The sequence below is a fragment of the Salminus brasiliensis genome, chromosome 4 (assembly GCF_030463535.1).
Source record: "Salminus brasiliensis chromosome 4, fSalBra1.hap2, whole genome shotgun sequence".
In the NCBI taxonomy this organism is placed as follows: Eukaryota; Metazoa; Chordata; class Actinopteri; order Characiformes; family Bryconidae; genus Salminus; species Salminus brasiliensis.
This window is the reverse complement of record NC_132881.1, coordinates 31,979,512-31,996,856: the sequence shown is the minus strand read 5'-3', so window position 1 is coordinate 31,996,856 and position 17,345 is coordinate 31,979,512. Positions and strand designations below refer to the sequence as shown.

Here is a 17,345-nt window from a genome sequence, read left to right as displayed (position 1 = left end):
GGTGCACAGGTATACACACACAAGTAGACATTAAATAGAACTGCATAAAAGAGATCTGGACCTCCATCACTGTGACTGCGAAATGTATTTCTGTAGTTCAGAGAATTGGTTCAATAATTAGCTTTCAGGACAACAAGTATCCTAACCTGCTCAGTCTGGAGCTGGAGGTACCTTTGACGGCATGAAAAGTGTGTGTGAGAACTCTTGTTAATGCTCGCAGCCTAAGTGTGATTATTAACAGCCGTAACGGTGAATTGTATTGCGGTTTTCTGTAATCAGAATCCTGCTGTTCACAAGTGAAACTTCCTCCTCGGCGAGGTGCGGTTAATAGCTCACTCCTTCTGCTCTTTTCGAGTTTGTGCTTGTGGATTGTGTTGTAACTGGATTTGTACACATAACATACACACCAAGACCCCTTAACAGTACAGGGTATTTCTGCATGGCATTCATTATCATACTAATAATTAAACACCTGTAATTATTTTATTTAGAAGGCACATACCAGGATTAAAATCTTCATATAGATTTGAAAAGGACTGAATAATAAAACAGAAGGGATGGACTTTATTGATCCCTAAGGAAACACAACAAACTAGGTACCTCCATGTTTAATGCCATGCATACTGCTGTAGGTCAAATAGCAATACTTTTCAAAATCATGAAAATGATTGGCTGGCTGTTTGCATCATATTTTACCTCTGCTGTTTACTCAGCAGCTTTGACTGTGTAATTTTAGAATGCTACATGCAGGCGATAAAGTGGCTCAAAAAGGCAATATAATAAATAATAATGGCGGGAAAGTAACAGATGTAGTGTATCTTTTTTAAATGAGTGTCAAGAACCCTGCAAATATAAATATAGCCCTACTGGGTGAAACATCCATGCAACTACTTGCAGTTTTGCAAGTTGCATAAGCAATTTCTGTGCAACTCGCAGTCACACAGAGCAGTAATTAAAATTGACATCCAGTGCACTAGTTAGAAAGATTACTAGCTAGTGATTTACGTAGTTATGCTGACTGGTTATCTGTGCATAGGCAGTGTGATTTCTTGCACTTCGCAAAGCTTAAGTTTGTTGTTAGGAGGACCTCTTTTGAACTACACAAGAAACCATCCAGTGAAAACCTTTCTTCAAGTGGCGGCAAGACGTGATGGACAATACGGAGAAACAGAGTGGTGGTGTAGCACTGAATAGCAGGACGTCACCTCTAAACCCTGCTGGACCACAGCTTTTCCTGTGCCAGTGACTGCAGAAGGGGACCTCGGTATGTGACTAAGTGAACTATGTGACTGGGGAAGCAAACAGGGATCTGTGGAAACAGGCATCTCTTCTCTTTATCGTCCTCTCCAGAAACAAACTGGACTACCTCCGCTACCAAACTGTAGAGACCCCGCCAGATCCAGGGAAATTAGCAGGGTCCAGACTTACAGCTAACTGACTACAATCTCTCCAGCTCCTCTTATGTACACAATTGGCAGAGAGGACAGTAACAATCCAAGCCACATACTTACTTACTATTTATACCTCGAAGAACAACTTAAACTATATATACTTAATAAAAGTGAATTCCAGAATGCTTCACAGAAAGCAACAGAAGTGAATTTTCTTTTTATTTAGATTTCAAACAATTAAAAATTTGTGGACAACCCATCTACTGAATGCATTCAGCTACTGACACAGGAGTGTAAATGCACACACACAACTTGTTTAGACCCTGTGGAGAAGTATTGCCAATAGAATCAGAGTCTCTGGAGATTCAGATAAACATGAACCTATCGGCACCATGCCTAAGCCCGCCAGCATTGAGCTGTGGAACAGTGGAATGATGGTGCTCCATCCAGTACTTTTGGGATGAGTTGGGGAGTCAAATCCTCACAGCAGTGCTCCGAAATGGAAAGCCCTCTGAGCACTGTAGACAGTTACTCAGGAAAATCTTTTTTTTATTATTATTATTGGTCTTGATTTCAGAAGAGCCAGTGAATGAGCAGGTGTCCCAATACTTTTAGTCCATCTAGTTTACATACATTACATTAATATTAGATTCATGCTACGGAAATTACTTAATTGTTAGAAGAGACAATACATACATTTAATTATTCATAGAATAGTTGAACAGCTGTTGAACATGAGTGTGGCAAATGCAGATGGCATCTGACAAATGTGCAACCTGGAATATTTCTTGGTCTTTTTTTAGAGCCTCTAGCAGGGCCCAGCTCCGTACTTCCCCAAAAAGCTGCTTAGAGCTTCCTGATTGCGTTCAAGGGCCATTTGTGCCTCAGTGATTCACTTGTTAGTGAACTGAGTTCTTCTTAATGCTGTCATTGTTGTGTTGACGTTGCTTTGCCCATCCGAGTAAAATGTTGAATTTGAACCCTACAGAAACCAACACCTGCAGGAGATGTCAGAGTGACTCAGGTACTCTTCTGTGTTCTAGCATCATTTGGCTTGTGTGACACATTCAGTGGAGAGCTCTCTCTCTCTCTCTCTCTCTCTCCTTCTCTCTCTCCTCTCTCTCTACTGCCATTGTCACTCCGGACATTCATACTGTTTTCTTTTTTTGTTATTCATCTGTGAGCAGTCACAGGAGCTGAGTCACAGTGACGCAGACGCTTTCAGTGTGCTTCCTCTCATGCAGAGGTGTTTGTGTGGCTCATTGGCTGCTAAATGGGCGTTCATACCTGTATCACAGAAGCATGTGCTGCTCAGTTATGTTTGTACCATGTTTCCTAAAGGCACTTGTCACTCACCAGATACTGCAGTCCAGTGAACAGAGATTGTCTCTTTTACTTTCTTATTTATTATTTTTTTTATCACATTGTACCTTTGTACGTTTAAGTGAAGCCTCCATCTGTGCATCCTCCACTTCTGGGGCTGGCCTGTGTTGTTGTTGACTCGCTGGTTTATGCCATATTTGTGAGTAAGTCTTATTCCATTATAGCTGTTCACTCCCAATGTACTTGCTTTTGTAGAAACAGTGCAATGTGTACTGTGCTACTCGTCGATTCAAGGAGCATCCAGCTGATACTCTCTGTAATGAAGACAGCATGTCAGTGCAGCTGTATTGTAGAGAGGTGCTGTTTTAACGACAGTCAGAAATATTACAATATCAGTCGCTGGCATTAACCTATGGCTGTGCTTCTTTTCAGACCACACAACCCCTGTCTCTGCTCAGTGCATCTTTGCTGGAGGTTTTTTAACATTTTAACATTACTCTACAGTCGTCGTATGTATTTATTTGTATGCTTTTTATATTTATCTACAGACGTATATACAGACATGCTCCTTGTAGCATTTGCTTAAAATAAGTGATTTGTATAGTTCTAGCTATTTAATGTTGATAGATTACATAGATTGCAAACAACCCAGCCTTGTTTCCACAACCAAGAGGTTGAAAATTTAGTTCTGCTGCGCCTTTAATTGATGATGAAATAGTGAGGATTTTCACTCTGTAACATAGCCAAGGGCAGAAGCCTTCCAAATGTTGACACTGAAAGTTGAATGTTGAAGCTGAAAGCCTCTGATCTGCGGCTTTCTACCCAGTCCGCTCCTCGCTAAGCCCCGCCTCCACGTACTTGTTACCCACCCCACAACGTGCACTTTTTAAATGTGCCGGGAGGCCGGGAGACCAGCAGATATCGAGGCTGGATCTACTCTTTAATGAATTCTATTGCTAGTTACATATTGGACTACATCATTTGATTTACATCACCTATGGAAATGTCTGCATTGTGCAGCTTCTCAATTTGTTGTAGTGGCAGGACTCAATAGAAACAGTGTAGTTGATCATCCAAAATCACAACATTACACACATTAACCTTTAATCAAACTCAAATCAGGCAAGCGCAAATGTAATGTCGATTCAAAAGGTTGATTCGGCACTTTTCACAATTCCACATCTTCTCTGTGATCTGCGAGAGAAAATTAATTCAACAAAGAGGGGTTCTAAGATCTACACACCATAAACAACCTTGCCAGCAGGCATTTCCCCCCTCTTGTATTTGTGTGAGAGAGTGTGTAAGAGCATGTTGTTTGTATTTGTGTGCTGCACAGTGCAGGAGAGCGCTGTCCTGAGCAGTTACGTCAGGGGCTGTAGAGGGGGTCAGTGTGTGACCCACTGGCCTCTGCTGGGGTTAATAGGTCCCGTGGTGTACGTGCAACCTGCACTCAGGATCAGTCCTGCCCTTAATTAGTATGTAGACTTTCCTTGTAAGGCAGGACCTGCACAGTGTCATTAGTTAATAGCAGAGTGCTGCTGGGAGCACACTTACACACTCCGCCACTCCACTGCCACATAGCCAGGGCCTTTCTGCAATCAGTCCGTGCATTCATGCCATGCAGAAGTCTTAATGGCCGGGAGATTTAAAAAAATGGGTTTACTCTTATTGACGTGGCACATTAATTGAGTCTGCGGTACTTTGAATAATTTACTGTAGCAGCGAGACCGCTCAGTGAGAAGTCTTTGAGGCAAATTTGTACATGCAAGCAAAACATTCAAAAAGTGTCCAAACATGTCATTTCACTGCAAGGCTCCCAGTGCTTTTCTGTTCAGTTCTGCATTAAAATAATAAAAGTTTTCCATAATGGTTCCATAAGCATAATAACATGATCATTCCCAGATCATTTGCAGTGCTGTTTGAACTTTCAAAAAAGTCCTAAAAACAAAACAATAGTGAGAGAAAAAAAACGACTGAAAAATTAAAAGTAAACATTTCAAACACATTAGAAGTGTCTTTTTTAATGGTGTGGGATGTGTGTGGTGTGTTATGCAGCGACTAATTGAAGGTATCATCTTCGCATGAAGATTAACTCGATTAATTAATTAGCACAGCCAAGTTTAGGCTTTTACACTGAAATGAATTTGTTTTGATCACAACAGTCAATTTATGTGTTGCAAGAGCAAAAGAGAGAGAAGATCTAAGTGGAAATATAAGGAGTGACTGTGAGAGTACACATGTTTACTTTCAGTTATACTTGAGTAAAGTACAAACTTCCAAAGTAATTCTTAAGTACGAAGTGAAGTATTTAGCATCGTTTTGAGTAAACTGTTTGGAATAAGTAGCAGCATGTCACCATTTTCAGATTTCATTAGAAGTGCAAAACATAGAAGTCTAATAATTTACATGCTGAAACTAACTTACACAGTAGAACACTAGCCTTCATTGTTGGAGTTTATGTCAAACGTACTTGACCTGAAAACATTGACTTCATGTTTTATGACCGGATATTCCAAAATGCCCAGCTCAACGCGCTTAGTCGTTCACTGAGAATGTAAGAATGTAGTGCAATAGGATGAGGGCATATCAGCATATTTTTAACACAACTTCTTTCATGGCAGTATTTTATATGGCAAATACTTCAGAATCAGCACTTTCTGAAATGCACACCCACTGGCATCTAAGAGATTTGTACTGGTCCATGTGGTCTGGTATTACTGAGCATACAAATCTTAAGCAAAATCTCCCTCTCTTAGCATGCTGCTACAGAGTTCTCTTAAGCAGCTTACACTGCCTGGGAAAGACCTGCATTAACAGATTGAGGAATTCCGAATGAAGGAATTTGGGCTGAATTTTCCAAAACTAGACACACACACTGTTTACAAGAATGGAAACAGGATCTTTTAGTGTATTTTAGTGCCTTCTTTATGCTAGTGCTGTGTGTTTAATGTACATAATCTACTGTTTTATTTACTCACACTGAAAAGTCAAGTGCTGAACAAATGCACTGCAAAAAGTCAGCAGCCTCGTATATCATTATTCTGATCACAGCTTGGAGAAAACAACACCCAAAACTAGCAGACACTATCATTTTATGACAATGTTGGTCAGGATATTAATAAATATGTGGTTTGAATTCATTAGCAGAGCCCATGGTTGAAGAGCTGGAGTGATGTCAGTGTAGGGCAGGAGGGGATGGCTTGCTCGGTGTGGACATGAGGAGGAAACAGGACACGCTCTGATGTGTGTTAGACCGTCAGAAGGATGATGAGCATCCGACTGAGCAGTCCAGGCCCTATGGAAAGAAGGAGAGCTTGAGGGAAAGTGAGGGAGCAGTGGTAAAGGGTTGTAAGAAATGCTTATTGTCTGAATATTAGAATATATTGATTTGCACTGGGTAGAAAAGTCCTGGCTGACACAGGAATGCCCACTGTGCACATTTCAAAATATAAAATTGGTTTACTGAGAAATTGAGGTCTACACGCTCCCTCTTTCCTGTGAAAGAACCTTTTTTTGCCATTTTCTTGTAATCATTGAACTTTATATTCTATTTTTTTCTGCCTTTTACATTATGTAAATAATAATAATAATAACAACTAAATAAACAGTTATTAATCGTTTTTTCTTCTCCTTTAAAGTTACCATTTTGGAGCTTTAAAGTTTTGACAGTGAGAATATCTATGGTGTAAAGTAATATGCAGTAATACGCCTCTTTTAGCTTAAGATATAACTGCTTCAATGTACCTAATAAAGGCAGCATCACTTCATAATTCTCACACAGATCTTCATACCCAAATCCTCTTTCCCACTGCTGTAATATATTCAATGAATAAGTAATGGCCAGGGTGAACAAGCTGCGCTGGGTTTGGCGCGGTGGGCCGGGTTGTTGGGCCAGGGTGAAGTCTGCTATCTGATACAGCCAGACTGCGATTATAGAGTCAAGTGGAGTCCTCTACTTTGATGGCTTTGTTCGTTTTGGCCTCTCTCCATTACACCACCGTCCATTTCTTGCCATCCTTGTTTTATTAGCGATGGAAAGGCAGCATCGTAATTAAAAAGCTCATAATGAGCCGGCGAGAGCAGTAAAAGAGACAGAGGTAGGGGCTGGGACTGAGACGAGGAGGGTGCTGGCAGGGGTGGGTGGAACAGCCTGTGGGACGAGAGGAGGCGCACATACTTTAGGCAGATTTGGAGGTGATTTGTGTAACCAGGGCGACCTGGTCCTCTACAGACCCGCTTGTTTGGGGATTTATACCGGTCGGCAGGAGGGATGGACAGCCATCAGCCCACTAAACCACACTGCAGAGCCTCTTAACTGGGCATAGGGCAGACACGGTGAGAGAGGGAGAGGGAGGTTGTGGGTCATTTCTTTGCCTCACTCTGCCAGTTGTCTAAAGAGCCACAGGCTGTTGTCCTTGCAAGAAGATGACAGAGTGGTCTGGCACCTTCAGGAATAGCAGGATGTGTCGTAAGATTTAAAGTGAGACGAGCCATAAGTGTGTCAACCTTGACTTTTCTCAGGTTGCTTTTGTTCTTTTAGTTCCATTAATTGTAAACTAAAACCCTTCGGTCGTGTATTAAGAACTGTCAGAGCTTACTGATTGTAAACCATATGTAAACCAGTCATGCCAATGGCTTCAGTTGTCACTAAATATGTGCTATGGATCTAATAACTGTGCTGTGTTACCTGGCTTCATTTTTCATTTCACTTAGTGTCATAAATGTGCATGTGAAAAGTCCTCTCACCAGAACTGCAGTTGGTGACTCCTACAGTGTTATTTGGTATTGGTAAAGGCTCAGTAAATTTGGCTGACTGGTGCTTTACTGGCCCAGTGAAAGCTCTGCTCTGTGCCTGCTCTCTCTGCCCCCTGCTGTCACTGTCCCTGCCAATCCTGCCAGCCTTGCCAGAGTGGAGCTCCAGCACCATAGTGCAGCCAGCCATGAAGCCAGCACAGACCAGAGCACCATACACTGATTCACACGAAACCAGCATGTACCCAACAAACACCATAATACGGCCTGCTTTCATGGACCCAACACACACAATCATACTGCCTACTGCTTATTGACCAAACACATCATTATACTGCCTACTGCTATTATTCTAACACAACCATCATGTTACCAACTGCCATTATCCCAACACACTATCCTACTGCCATTATCCCAACATACTATCCTACTGCCTACTATCATACACTCAACACACTTCCTACTGGCTACTGCCTTTATTCCAACACACCATCATACTGTCCACTGCCCTTGACCTAACACAACCATTATACCTACTGCCATTATCCCAGCGCACACCATCCTCCTGCCTACTGCCTTTATTAAAGCACACACAGTCATACTGCCTGCTAACAAGTAGAGATGCACTGATCCAACCTTTCCTCTCCTGATACCATTTCTTTTCTCGAGGAAAAGTGAAACTTAAACCGCTGATGTGAAACCAGTGTTCTGCAGACACTGTATTAAAGTACATACAAGTAAATATTAAAAAATAAATATAAATATGAAAATTTACAGTGTTACATGTTACCCTGTTACAATTTCAGAATGACCATGGCCCAAGAAATACTATATCATACTGCCTACTCTCTTTAACCCAGCACCCTTCCACAACAAAGCCTGCACTGTTCTGCCTGCTGCCACAGAGTCAGCAAGGAGCGCCATACTCTCTCTACCACAGAGGCATATTGCCCACTGCCAACTTACCAACACACAACCCACAGCTCTCACTGGAGCAGGTGTCCATGGCAGAGAACAAGAGACAGAGAGTGAGCAGCACCAGAAGAGAGGAGAGAGGAACAAGGGGGTAATGGAGATATAAACAGGCCATTCTTCTTCTAGCAGTGGTTAATGCAGAATTACCCATCAGAGGCGATGGCACTGTACTGTACAGACACAGTACAGATAAAAAAACTCTGTAGGTGTAGGAAGGTAATGTTCTGCAGGAAAAATAGAAGCTTTATTTGGATAGAAAAGGGCGTTGTTACTTGTTGATAGAAGGTGTTGGGCTGATTAGCCCAAGTGTGGGCTGTTTTCTAGTGAATACATGGGCTGCATTGCGGGCAGGAGTACTCTTGCTCTTTGTTAGGTGTAGGAGGTGCGCTAGGCGGGGGGACTACAGAGGGAATTGGCAGGCAGTGACTGGCTGTAACCTGTCATATGAGTTCTAAGTTGGTCTTTTGTGAGAAAATAGCAGTTGCCAGCATGCAGAGGTGGTGATTTAGCAGGGAGATAAGCTCTCTGTAATGGCAGGGTGGAATAATTCTCATTTAAGTAGGTGGGTGATTCCAGCCTCTCGCTCCAAACCTGCTGGGATGGCTTTCACGCCTGTCGTGTGGTAAGCAGTGCTCTCTTTCAAACAGCCCTTTGATATGTGTACACGTACACGCTCTCACTTTGATTGTATGTCTGAACCTGGAGAGAGTGAGTCAGACACTATTAGAACAATGAGTATTATGAAGCACTCAGAATTCAATAAATAAAGACTGTTACTCAACACACACACACATACACACTCAAATATTAATTAGTAATCATGTAATGTACCAAGTATGCCTAGTACAGACGTTTATTAGAATAATAATTACAAGCCACTCATAGCTTTTAAACACTATATGTCCAAATGTTTGTGGACATCCCTTCTAATGAATGCATTCAGCTAGTTTAAGTTGCACCCATTGCTGATGCACATGTGCAAATACACACACAGCTTGTGTAGCCCTTGTAAAGAAAGGATTGCCAATAAAATAGGACGTTCCTGAGCAGATAAACATGTACATATTATTGCCGATCCTAATGCCAGGTGTGGGCTAGAGAGGTATAAATCACCCAGCATTGAGCTGTGAAGTAGTGGAACTGTGTTCTCTGGAATGGCGGTGCTCCATCTAATATTTTAGATAAGCAAGCACACCAGTCACTTGTAACCGTGTGCAAAATGATTGTCGGATGTGATTTCTATCTTCTTTTTAATCGGATTACCAAATGCCAACCAGATAATGCAAGATGCCACACTGCTCCTCAGGAGGTGAAGAGGTGAGATGAAGTTCAGGTGATGTCAGGTAGCTAGGTTTAAATACCATTGAGACCCTGTGGGACCAGATGAGAACCTACAAAGCACTGAGGCTCTAATGCAGTATATACAATTGTGTATGTGTGTGTAATTGTCATTTCATCACATACTACTACTACTGCTAATGTACTGACTAAAGGAAGGCCAGATGGAAAGCAGTGTGTGTGTGTGTGTGTGTGTGTGTGTGTGTGTGTGTGTGTGTGTGTGTGTGTGATGAAGCTGGGATGGCAGTGAAAATGTGATCTGTGCGCGTGATCCTCCCTGTCTGTCAGACGCGTATTTGCTCGTTTACATTCCCCCAGCATTAAGGGCACTGGAGACAGCTGAGCAGTCTTATTAGTCATTACTGGCTGATCGATACAGGGAGGAAAGAGCCAAGGCAGACGTCTGTCTCTATGCACTAGAGAGAGAGAGAGAGAAAGAGGGAGAGAGAAGCAAGCACACTCAGCCACTCACGTTAGAGCTGCAGTCTCCCCAGACAAGGAGAAAAAGACTCTTTAACACCACCCCCTGTGTTGAAATAAGCACACGGGGCATTTTTTATTCTCTATCTGCTGTCTCCGTGGAGGGGTCTCGGGAAAGAAAGAGGGGTATTGTTCCAGAGGATGAACTCATTTTGGATTAAAGGGAATATTTTATGTGGTCCCTTTGCAGAATCTGTTTGATGGTGGAGCAAGACTGCACCAGCAAGGCAGTTCATGGCTTTTATTCATGCTCCGTCTGTGTGGTACAGTCACAACAAGAACGCGTCTGCATGTTCTCATTCTCTCCTCCGTCACCGCACACAGGTGTGTGTGTGTGTGGGTGGGTGGGAGCATGCGTGTGTCCGTGAACGAGCACTCTGAGAGAGTCCAGAGGCCTCTAGAGTGCTAGAGGAGCACTTAAACCCATTGGTTGGAGTCTAGGCTGTGGGGGTTTACAGCAGCCAGTGCAGCAGTGGTAGATTTGGCTCTGTGCCAGCACCTGCCCCTCCGATTCCACTCCACCGCCGTAGCAAAAGACTCATGCCACCACCACCCCACCACACGCCCCCCCCCCCACTTCTCCTCCCCAAAGCAGTGAAGTGCTGCCATAGCTTGTCGCTGACGTGATTCACCATCCTCAGCTCTGATTCTCATCTCCCCTCCCTTGCGCTCCTTCTCTCTCTCTCCCTCCCTCTGTCTCTCTCTCTGCCTTTTCATCCTCCCACCATGAGAAGGGAAGAGCAGTCTTTTGTAGTAGGATCACTGCTTACTATGCACTGCAGATGAAAAGCATATGATCCTGAGAGAGGCATGCTGACATGGCCCTAAGTGCTCAGAAAAAGACAGGGCTGCAGTGCCCTCCAGTGGTGAAGGTCAACAACTGCAGGTGGAGGTTTGTTTAAGAAAGGACGTCGTTCTGGGCAGTGAAGGATACGGCGAGGTGCTGATGCATTGTCTCATTGTATTTGAACATATTAATTATCATATTTTTTTTCAGGCATGGCTGTTTTGTCTCCAATGTTTCGTTCTCCCCTTTGCACGTTTATTCACCATGTATGTCTTTTAAATATGCTTAAAAAAACTTGTATCTCCAAAACAGCAACTTTACAGAAGAAAGAAAAAAAAAACATATGTCGAAACGAAAGTCATATTTAGTTCATTTTATTCCAAGTCATTCCTCAGCATTTCTATTGGTCCATTTGTCATGAAATACAGAGATACAAGAGTTTTTGTGTGACAGTGATGCATAACTAAAAATGCTATGAAAAATGCCATATGTCTCTAACCAAACATAGATTGTATTAAGATGCTTATTGTGTCAGATTAATCTACTTTTCAGCTTATTTCATAAGCCTTGGTTCTATAGACTCATGTCCAGTCTCTCTCTCTCTTTTTCTGTCTTTTTCTTTCTCTGTAGCTCTGCTCTCATCCTGGTGCGAGGAGCTGGGTCGGCTGCTCCTGCTGCGGCACCAGAAGAATCGGCAGAGCGAGCCTCAGGGCAAAGTGCCCATGCAGCCACCCATGAACTCCATGAAGCCCTCGCTCTCCCACAGGTCAGTGCGCTGGCCAAACAAAAGCCCAGTTCTGCAGACGGCAAGCCTCCCTCTCACTGGACCCACTCCAAGCACTGTGACAACCACAGCTCTGAACCTGTTGCCCCGGGAGCTTGGGCTACAGTACAGGGACATTGTGCTAAGTTAAAGCCATTCTTGTACTGTGTTATGCCCTTGTCCAAAATGAACCATCCTTTTAAATGCGGAGCACCTGACCCGTACTTAAAGACTGCTCATTTACTTGGCCCCTCACTGTTACCACCAGCTGTCTGTACTCAGTCTTTTCCAAGACACCAGCAGTCAAGGTTTTTTCAGCCATGCTGTGTAAACATTGAATCATTGCTGGCTATCAGAGTCATCTAACAATCTCAGGACTCCAAGGCACAGAGAAAAAAAAAAAATGAACCATGCTTCATTTTCATTTAAACTTTGCTCTATATAAGTCACTAAAGGATTTGGGTGTGTGGAGCTGTTTGTTGATAGAGTGCCAGAGAAGGGCCTCTGGGGTCTCCAAGCAGAGATGAAGCACTGGCCCAATGAAGTTATGTTTAATAGAACATTCTGTGCTCTGGGCCTCAGCTTCAGCTCTGATTGGTTGCCAGGGAAAGTCTCCCTGGCGAATCCTACAGCTTCGATTCCATGAGAAACAATGTCCCCCATTCAGCAGAGAATTCTTCCACAAGTCAGCAAACCTCCCTGTAGCTGCCCTTTAGTGCTTTAGACCCCACTGTACAGAGCTGGAATATGAACTTCCTAATCCTGGAATACAGTGCATCAGTTTGTATGGCTGTTGACTGATGTGATGTTATTGTTTGGTTTTCAGTGATGGGTCTTTTCCGTACGACTCCGTTCCATGGCAGCAAAACACCAACCAGGCCCCAGGCTCATTGTCAGTGGTCACAACGGTGTGGGGGGTTACCAATACATCACAAAGTCAGGTGAGACAGAGACGCAATAGCTTGCATGCTAATGTACTAAACGCTCCTTTTTTAAATGCCCCTGTTGCAATATTAATGACATGCACAGCTGAAGGTTTTGTAATCCTGTTGTTTTTGAATCAGGTATTGGGTAACCCCATGGCCAACACCAACAACCCCATGAACCCTGGAGGCAATGGAATAGGGTCCGGCATGTCAGCCAGCAACCCTGGGATCAACTCCCCTCAGTTCCCTGGCCAACAGCAACAGTTCTCAGCCAAAGGGGGCTCCAACCAGGCCTACATGCAACAGGGCATGTACGGACGAGCGGGGCACCCCGGAGCCGGAGGCTTCAGTGGGAGGTGAGTGCTCAAAGCCTCAGTGCTGCCAAATCAGTGGAGCAGCCCCAGACACACTGATGGGAAGATACTGTCCAAAGAGAGGAGTCTTTCCTTGCTCGATTCCCTGAGAAATTCAATAAACTTGGGCAATGAGTCTTCCATTAGTGATATTTGATATTAGATTATGATGCCAAGCCAACACTTATCTCATGGATAGTCAACTTAGTGTTCCAGGAGTTTTCTCAAAAGAGATGATATCACCTTCACACAATGCCAAGCAGACAGAGAGAGTATCATCATTAAGAAGATTTCTGGAGCTCTAATATTCAGAGACAGTGACATCAGATGTTAAAAGGGAGACATTCTTATATTATGATTATTGACTTTGTTTTGCGTGCCAGCAAGTTGAGGTAAGCTGGTGTTTTTGCTTTTGCAGCTACCCAGGTGGTCCAAACACTCCAGGCGGTATAGGCATGCCACCTCACACCCGGCCACCGTCGGACTTCACCCAACCTGCTGCTGCTGCGGCTGCAGCTGCTGTCGCTGCGGCCGCCGCCACAGCAACAGCTACTGCCACAGCCACAGTGGCCGCCCTGCAGGAGACCAACAAGGACATGAACCAGTATGGCCAGGTGGGTAATGTTTTTGCAGAGCAGGTTCTGGCACAGAGCCAAGCTGAAACAGAGCTGTTAATCCATTGGCTCAATTATCAACTAATCTCCTCTTGCTCTTTTCTCCAGATGTGCTCCTCATTTCAGATGGGACCCACGCAGGGCTACGGCAACCAGTTCATGAACCAGCCCGGCCCCCGGGGTCCCCCGACCATGGGAGGAGGCATGAATCCAGCTGGCATGGGCGCTGGCATGAACAGTTCCAACATGAGCGGCCCGCCAATGGGTATGAACCAGCCTCGCGCTGCAGGGATGGGACCCTTCGGAGGGCACGGCCAGAGAATGCCCCAGCAAGGTTATCCTGGTCCCAGGCCTCAGTCCATGCCCATGCAGGGCACCAAGAGGCCCTATCCTGGAGAGGTGAGAAATGACTGTTACTTGTGCTTGCATTTTGCACTTCAAATCAAACATAGACAATTTATCCTCCAAGTGTGGTCAATCAAGTATGATATATTTGGTGTCTGATGTTCACTTATCTAGTTTTGCACTGGACACTAATGTAGCTTACAAGTAATGGAAGCTTCTACCACTTTATTAGTTAGCATCTTGCATCTTGCAAAATACACACCTACTGCATGCTTGTCTTAAGACTTTTCTAGTAGATACATTATCTTAGAAAGAATTCCTTATCTGTTGTCTGACATTCAGTGACACACTAAATCTGGATAAAAGTACAAACTAAAATCAGGCTGGTATTATTGTTTGTAGCTGCAAATGTGACGTGGTGATTTAGGAATGCAGCTTAATTAAACGCCTTGTCTTTCAGCCCAACTATGCGGCGCAGCAGTTTGGACCTAATGGGCAGTTTCCTAACCAGCAAGGGCAATATCCCAATCCAAATGCCTCCAGAGCGCTACCCTCACCCAACTACCCTGCTCAGAGAATGCCAGGCCAGCAGGGCTCTGGCCAGTACCCCCCATCAGGAGTGGCCATGGGACAGTACTACAAGGTAAATCTCAGGAGATGCTCAATGGAATGCAGTATAATAAAGCAGTCTTTGTTTCTCATCATTTATATTGCAAAATTGAACATGTCTTCATTTTTTTTTCTCTAGCAGGAGCCATTTAATGGTCAGAGTAACAACTTCTCTGGAGGTGGTTATGCCTACAATCAAGGCAATGGGGTAGGCATCCCTTTTATTTCCCTACTTGTATTGTTTGTGCTTCCACTTTATATAAATGTAAGTGATATGTAATACAAAATATGTGTAATACAAGAAGTCTGTGTTTTTTTCCTCTTCTTAGCCGCCACGACAGGTTGTGAACTATCCTCACTCGCCAGTTCCTGGCAACCCTACGCCACCTATGACTCCTGGCAGTAGTATCCCTCCATACCTGTCACCTAACCAGGACGTCAAGCCTCCGTTTCCTCCTGATATGAAACCAAACATGACGTCCCTGCCTCCTCCACCGAGTGAGTGCATAACACCTCATAGCGTTTCAATCTTTCCACTCGTGTCTTTATTAAACACTCAGTCATCAGCGAACCTTAGACAACCCTTTGATCCTCTCAACACCTTCAGCTGGGTGGGAAAAAGTCCCACTGCTCATTTATCTTGCCTCATTCATTTTTCACATCCACTCTGAGTGCATTTATAATGCATGCATTTCAGTTGGAAGGTAGAAACAATGTGACCCCAAAGGCAAAGTTCTCTGTGTATCCTGCAGGGCCTGCCTGTTAAAAAAGAGTAAGCTAAGACTCTGTTGTCATAAAGTCATGGGTATGTGCGAGCTAATGCTGTTCATTGATTTTAGCTAATCCCAACGAGGAGCTACGGCTGACGTTCCCTGTGCGGGATGGAGTTGTCCTGGAGCCCTTCAGACTGGAGCATAACCTGGCCGTCAGCAACCACGTCTTCCATCTGCGGCCCTCCGTCCACCAGACCCTCATGTGGAGGTATGTGTCTGCTACGGGATGCTACATTTAGCATGCCTTATCAGCACTCTTCACTTTTTTAATGTGATTACAATAGTCGTGAAACCAAAACTGCCAAATCATTACTTGGGCATCATCCCTGACTGTTAATACTTATTACTTGAAGCTGAGCGGTAATAAAAAAAACATTACTTTCTGGAGCTTAAAGCATCATTTGACAGACACTCTGAATTCTACTTTTCTATGATAGAGTGTGTGTATGTGCTAGTGTGTTAACCACTTAACTGGTTGTTTGTGTCAGGTCTGACCTGGAGCTCCAGTTTAAGTGCTACCACCATGAGGACCGACAGATGAACACCAACTGGCCAGCGTCGGTACAGGTCAGCGTCAATGCCACCCCGCTCACCATCGAGAGGGGTGACAACAAGACCTCCCACAAACCCCTGCACCTGAAGCACGTGTGTCAGCCAGGGAGAAACACCATCCAGATCACGGTCACGGCCTGCTGCTGTGTGAGTACTGCTGCTGCACTGCAGCTAATAGCAGTGTTCTTAAATAATGCATCGTCTCTCATTTAATGGCAGTGTTGGAGCACTCTTGTACAACATATGATACTAAATGAGATAACACTGATTTGGTTGAGCAGCCTCGCTCATGTAAGATCCTCTGCTGTGTGTGTGTGCGTGTGTGTGTCTGCGTTTGGTATCAGTTTCGTGGTCTTCCGCTAGTGAAGGGAAACAGCACTGCGGAGATATCATTATCCCAGAGCACTAACGTACAGATTTGATGGCGTGAGGGGGCTTGCTGGCATGTGTTAACACGTCTGCTCTTGTTCCAGTCACACTTGTTCGTGCTGCAGCTGGTGCACAGGCCGTCAGTGAGATCCGTCCTGCAAGGCCTGCTGAAGAAGAGACTCCTGCCCGCAGAACACTGCATCACCAAAAGTAAGAGCGCATTCCGACGAATTGGACTTCACCTTGTAAATATGTACACAAGGCACACAGGGCTTGATTTGGGCGATGCAAGAACATGCCATCACTCCTGGTCAAAGACAGAAACACAAAAAACAGTCCCGCTTGTAAAACTGCAACTCCCTCTATTCATAAGAGATAACCCACAATTATTAATTTTTTTTGGCTAAAAAAAGAAGTCTTATTGTATGAACTCTACATTGCTTTTTTAAATGTATATATATCATAATTCTGCTATTTGGAGTCAAGAAGAGGAGGAGTTCCCCTTTTCTGTCTTGGTTCCTGTTCTTCAGCTTACAGTTTTTCCTCCCTCAGTTTTGCTCATTAGTGGGCTTTTTTAGTGGATTTCTAAAAAAGGAGCTTTTTTCCCATATTGCCAAAAGATGCTATATAGAAATGCAATTGCATTAACATATCACCATTACATGCAAACAGTCCTGTTGCTACATATTTTGAATGTTTCCTGCTATATTTTCTATTGTATGGGCTACATCTGATTTTTCTTGCTATTCTTTGTCTGCAGTAAAGAGAAATTTCAGCAGTGTAGCAGCGTCCTCTGGGAACGCCACGCTGAATGGAGAGGACGGGGTGGAGCAGACAGCCATCAAAGTGTCCCTCAAGTGTCCCATCACGTTCCGGAGGATCCAGCTCCCCGCCAGGGGACACGACTGCAAACATGTGCAGGTAGGCAGAGCAATGAAGTGTGCTGGCTTGGGAAAATGTTTAAAAGACTATTAAAACGACATATTGTTTGTGAA

At 44.0% G+C, this 17,345-nt stretch overlaps 1 protein-coding gene across 12 annotated transcripts in view; it reads left to right on the top strand.

Moving 5' to 3' along the window:
• The window catches only part of zmiz1a (zinc finger, MIZ-type containing 1a), a 145,419-nt gene that overhangs the window by 121,132 nt on the left and 6,942 nt on the right, over positions 1-17,345 (top strand). For 7 of the 12 annotated variants that reach the window (XM_072678051.1, XM_072678044.1, XM_072678045.1 and 4 more), the window contains 13 exons: positions 2,380-2,415; positions 11,677-11,812; positions 12,636-12,750; positions 12,874-13,091; positions 13,507-13,702; positions 13,811-14,101; positions 14,508-14,690; positions 14,796-14,864; positions 14,986-15,154; positions 15,496-15,637; positions 15,918-16,128; positions 16,455-16,560; positions 17,111-17,271. In XM_072678051.1, coding sequence (XP_072534152.1) covers positions 2,380-2,415; positions 11,677-11,812; positions 12,636-12,750; positions 12,874-13,091; positions 13,507-13,702; positions 13,811-14,101; positions 14,508-14,690; positions 14,796-14,864; positions 14,986-15,154; positions 15,496-15,637; positions 15,918-16,128; positions 16,455-16,560; positions 17,111-17,271 — 2,033 coding nt within the window. The remainder of the gene's footprint in view (positions 1-2,379; positions 2,416-11,676; positions 11,813-12,635; positions 12,751-12,873; positions 13,092-13,506; positions 13,703-13,810; positions 14,102-14,507; positions 14,691-14,795; positions 14,865-14,985; positions 15,155-15,495; positions 15,638-15,917; positions 16,129-16,454; positions 16,561-17,110; positions 17,272-17,345) is intronic. The other 5 variants (XM_072678053.1, XM_072678052.1, XM_072678054.1 and 2 more) reach the window with 2 other exon arrangements.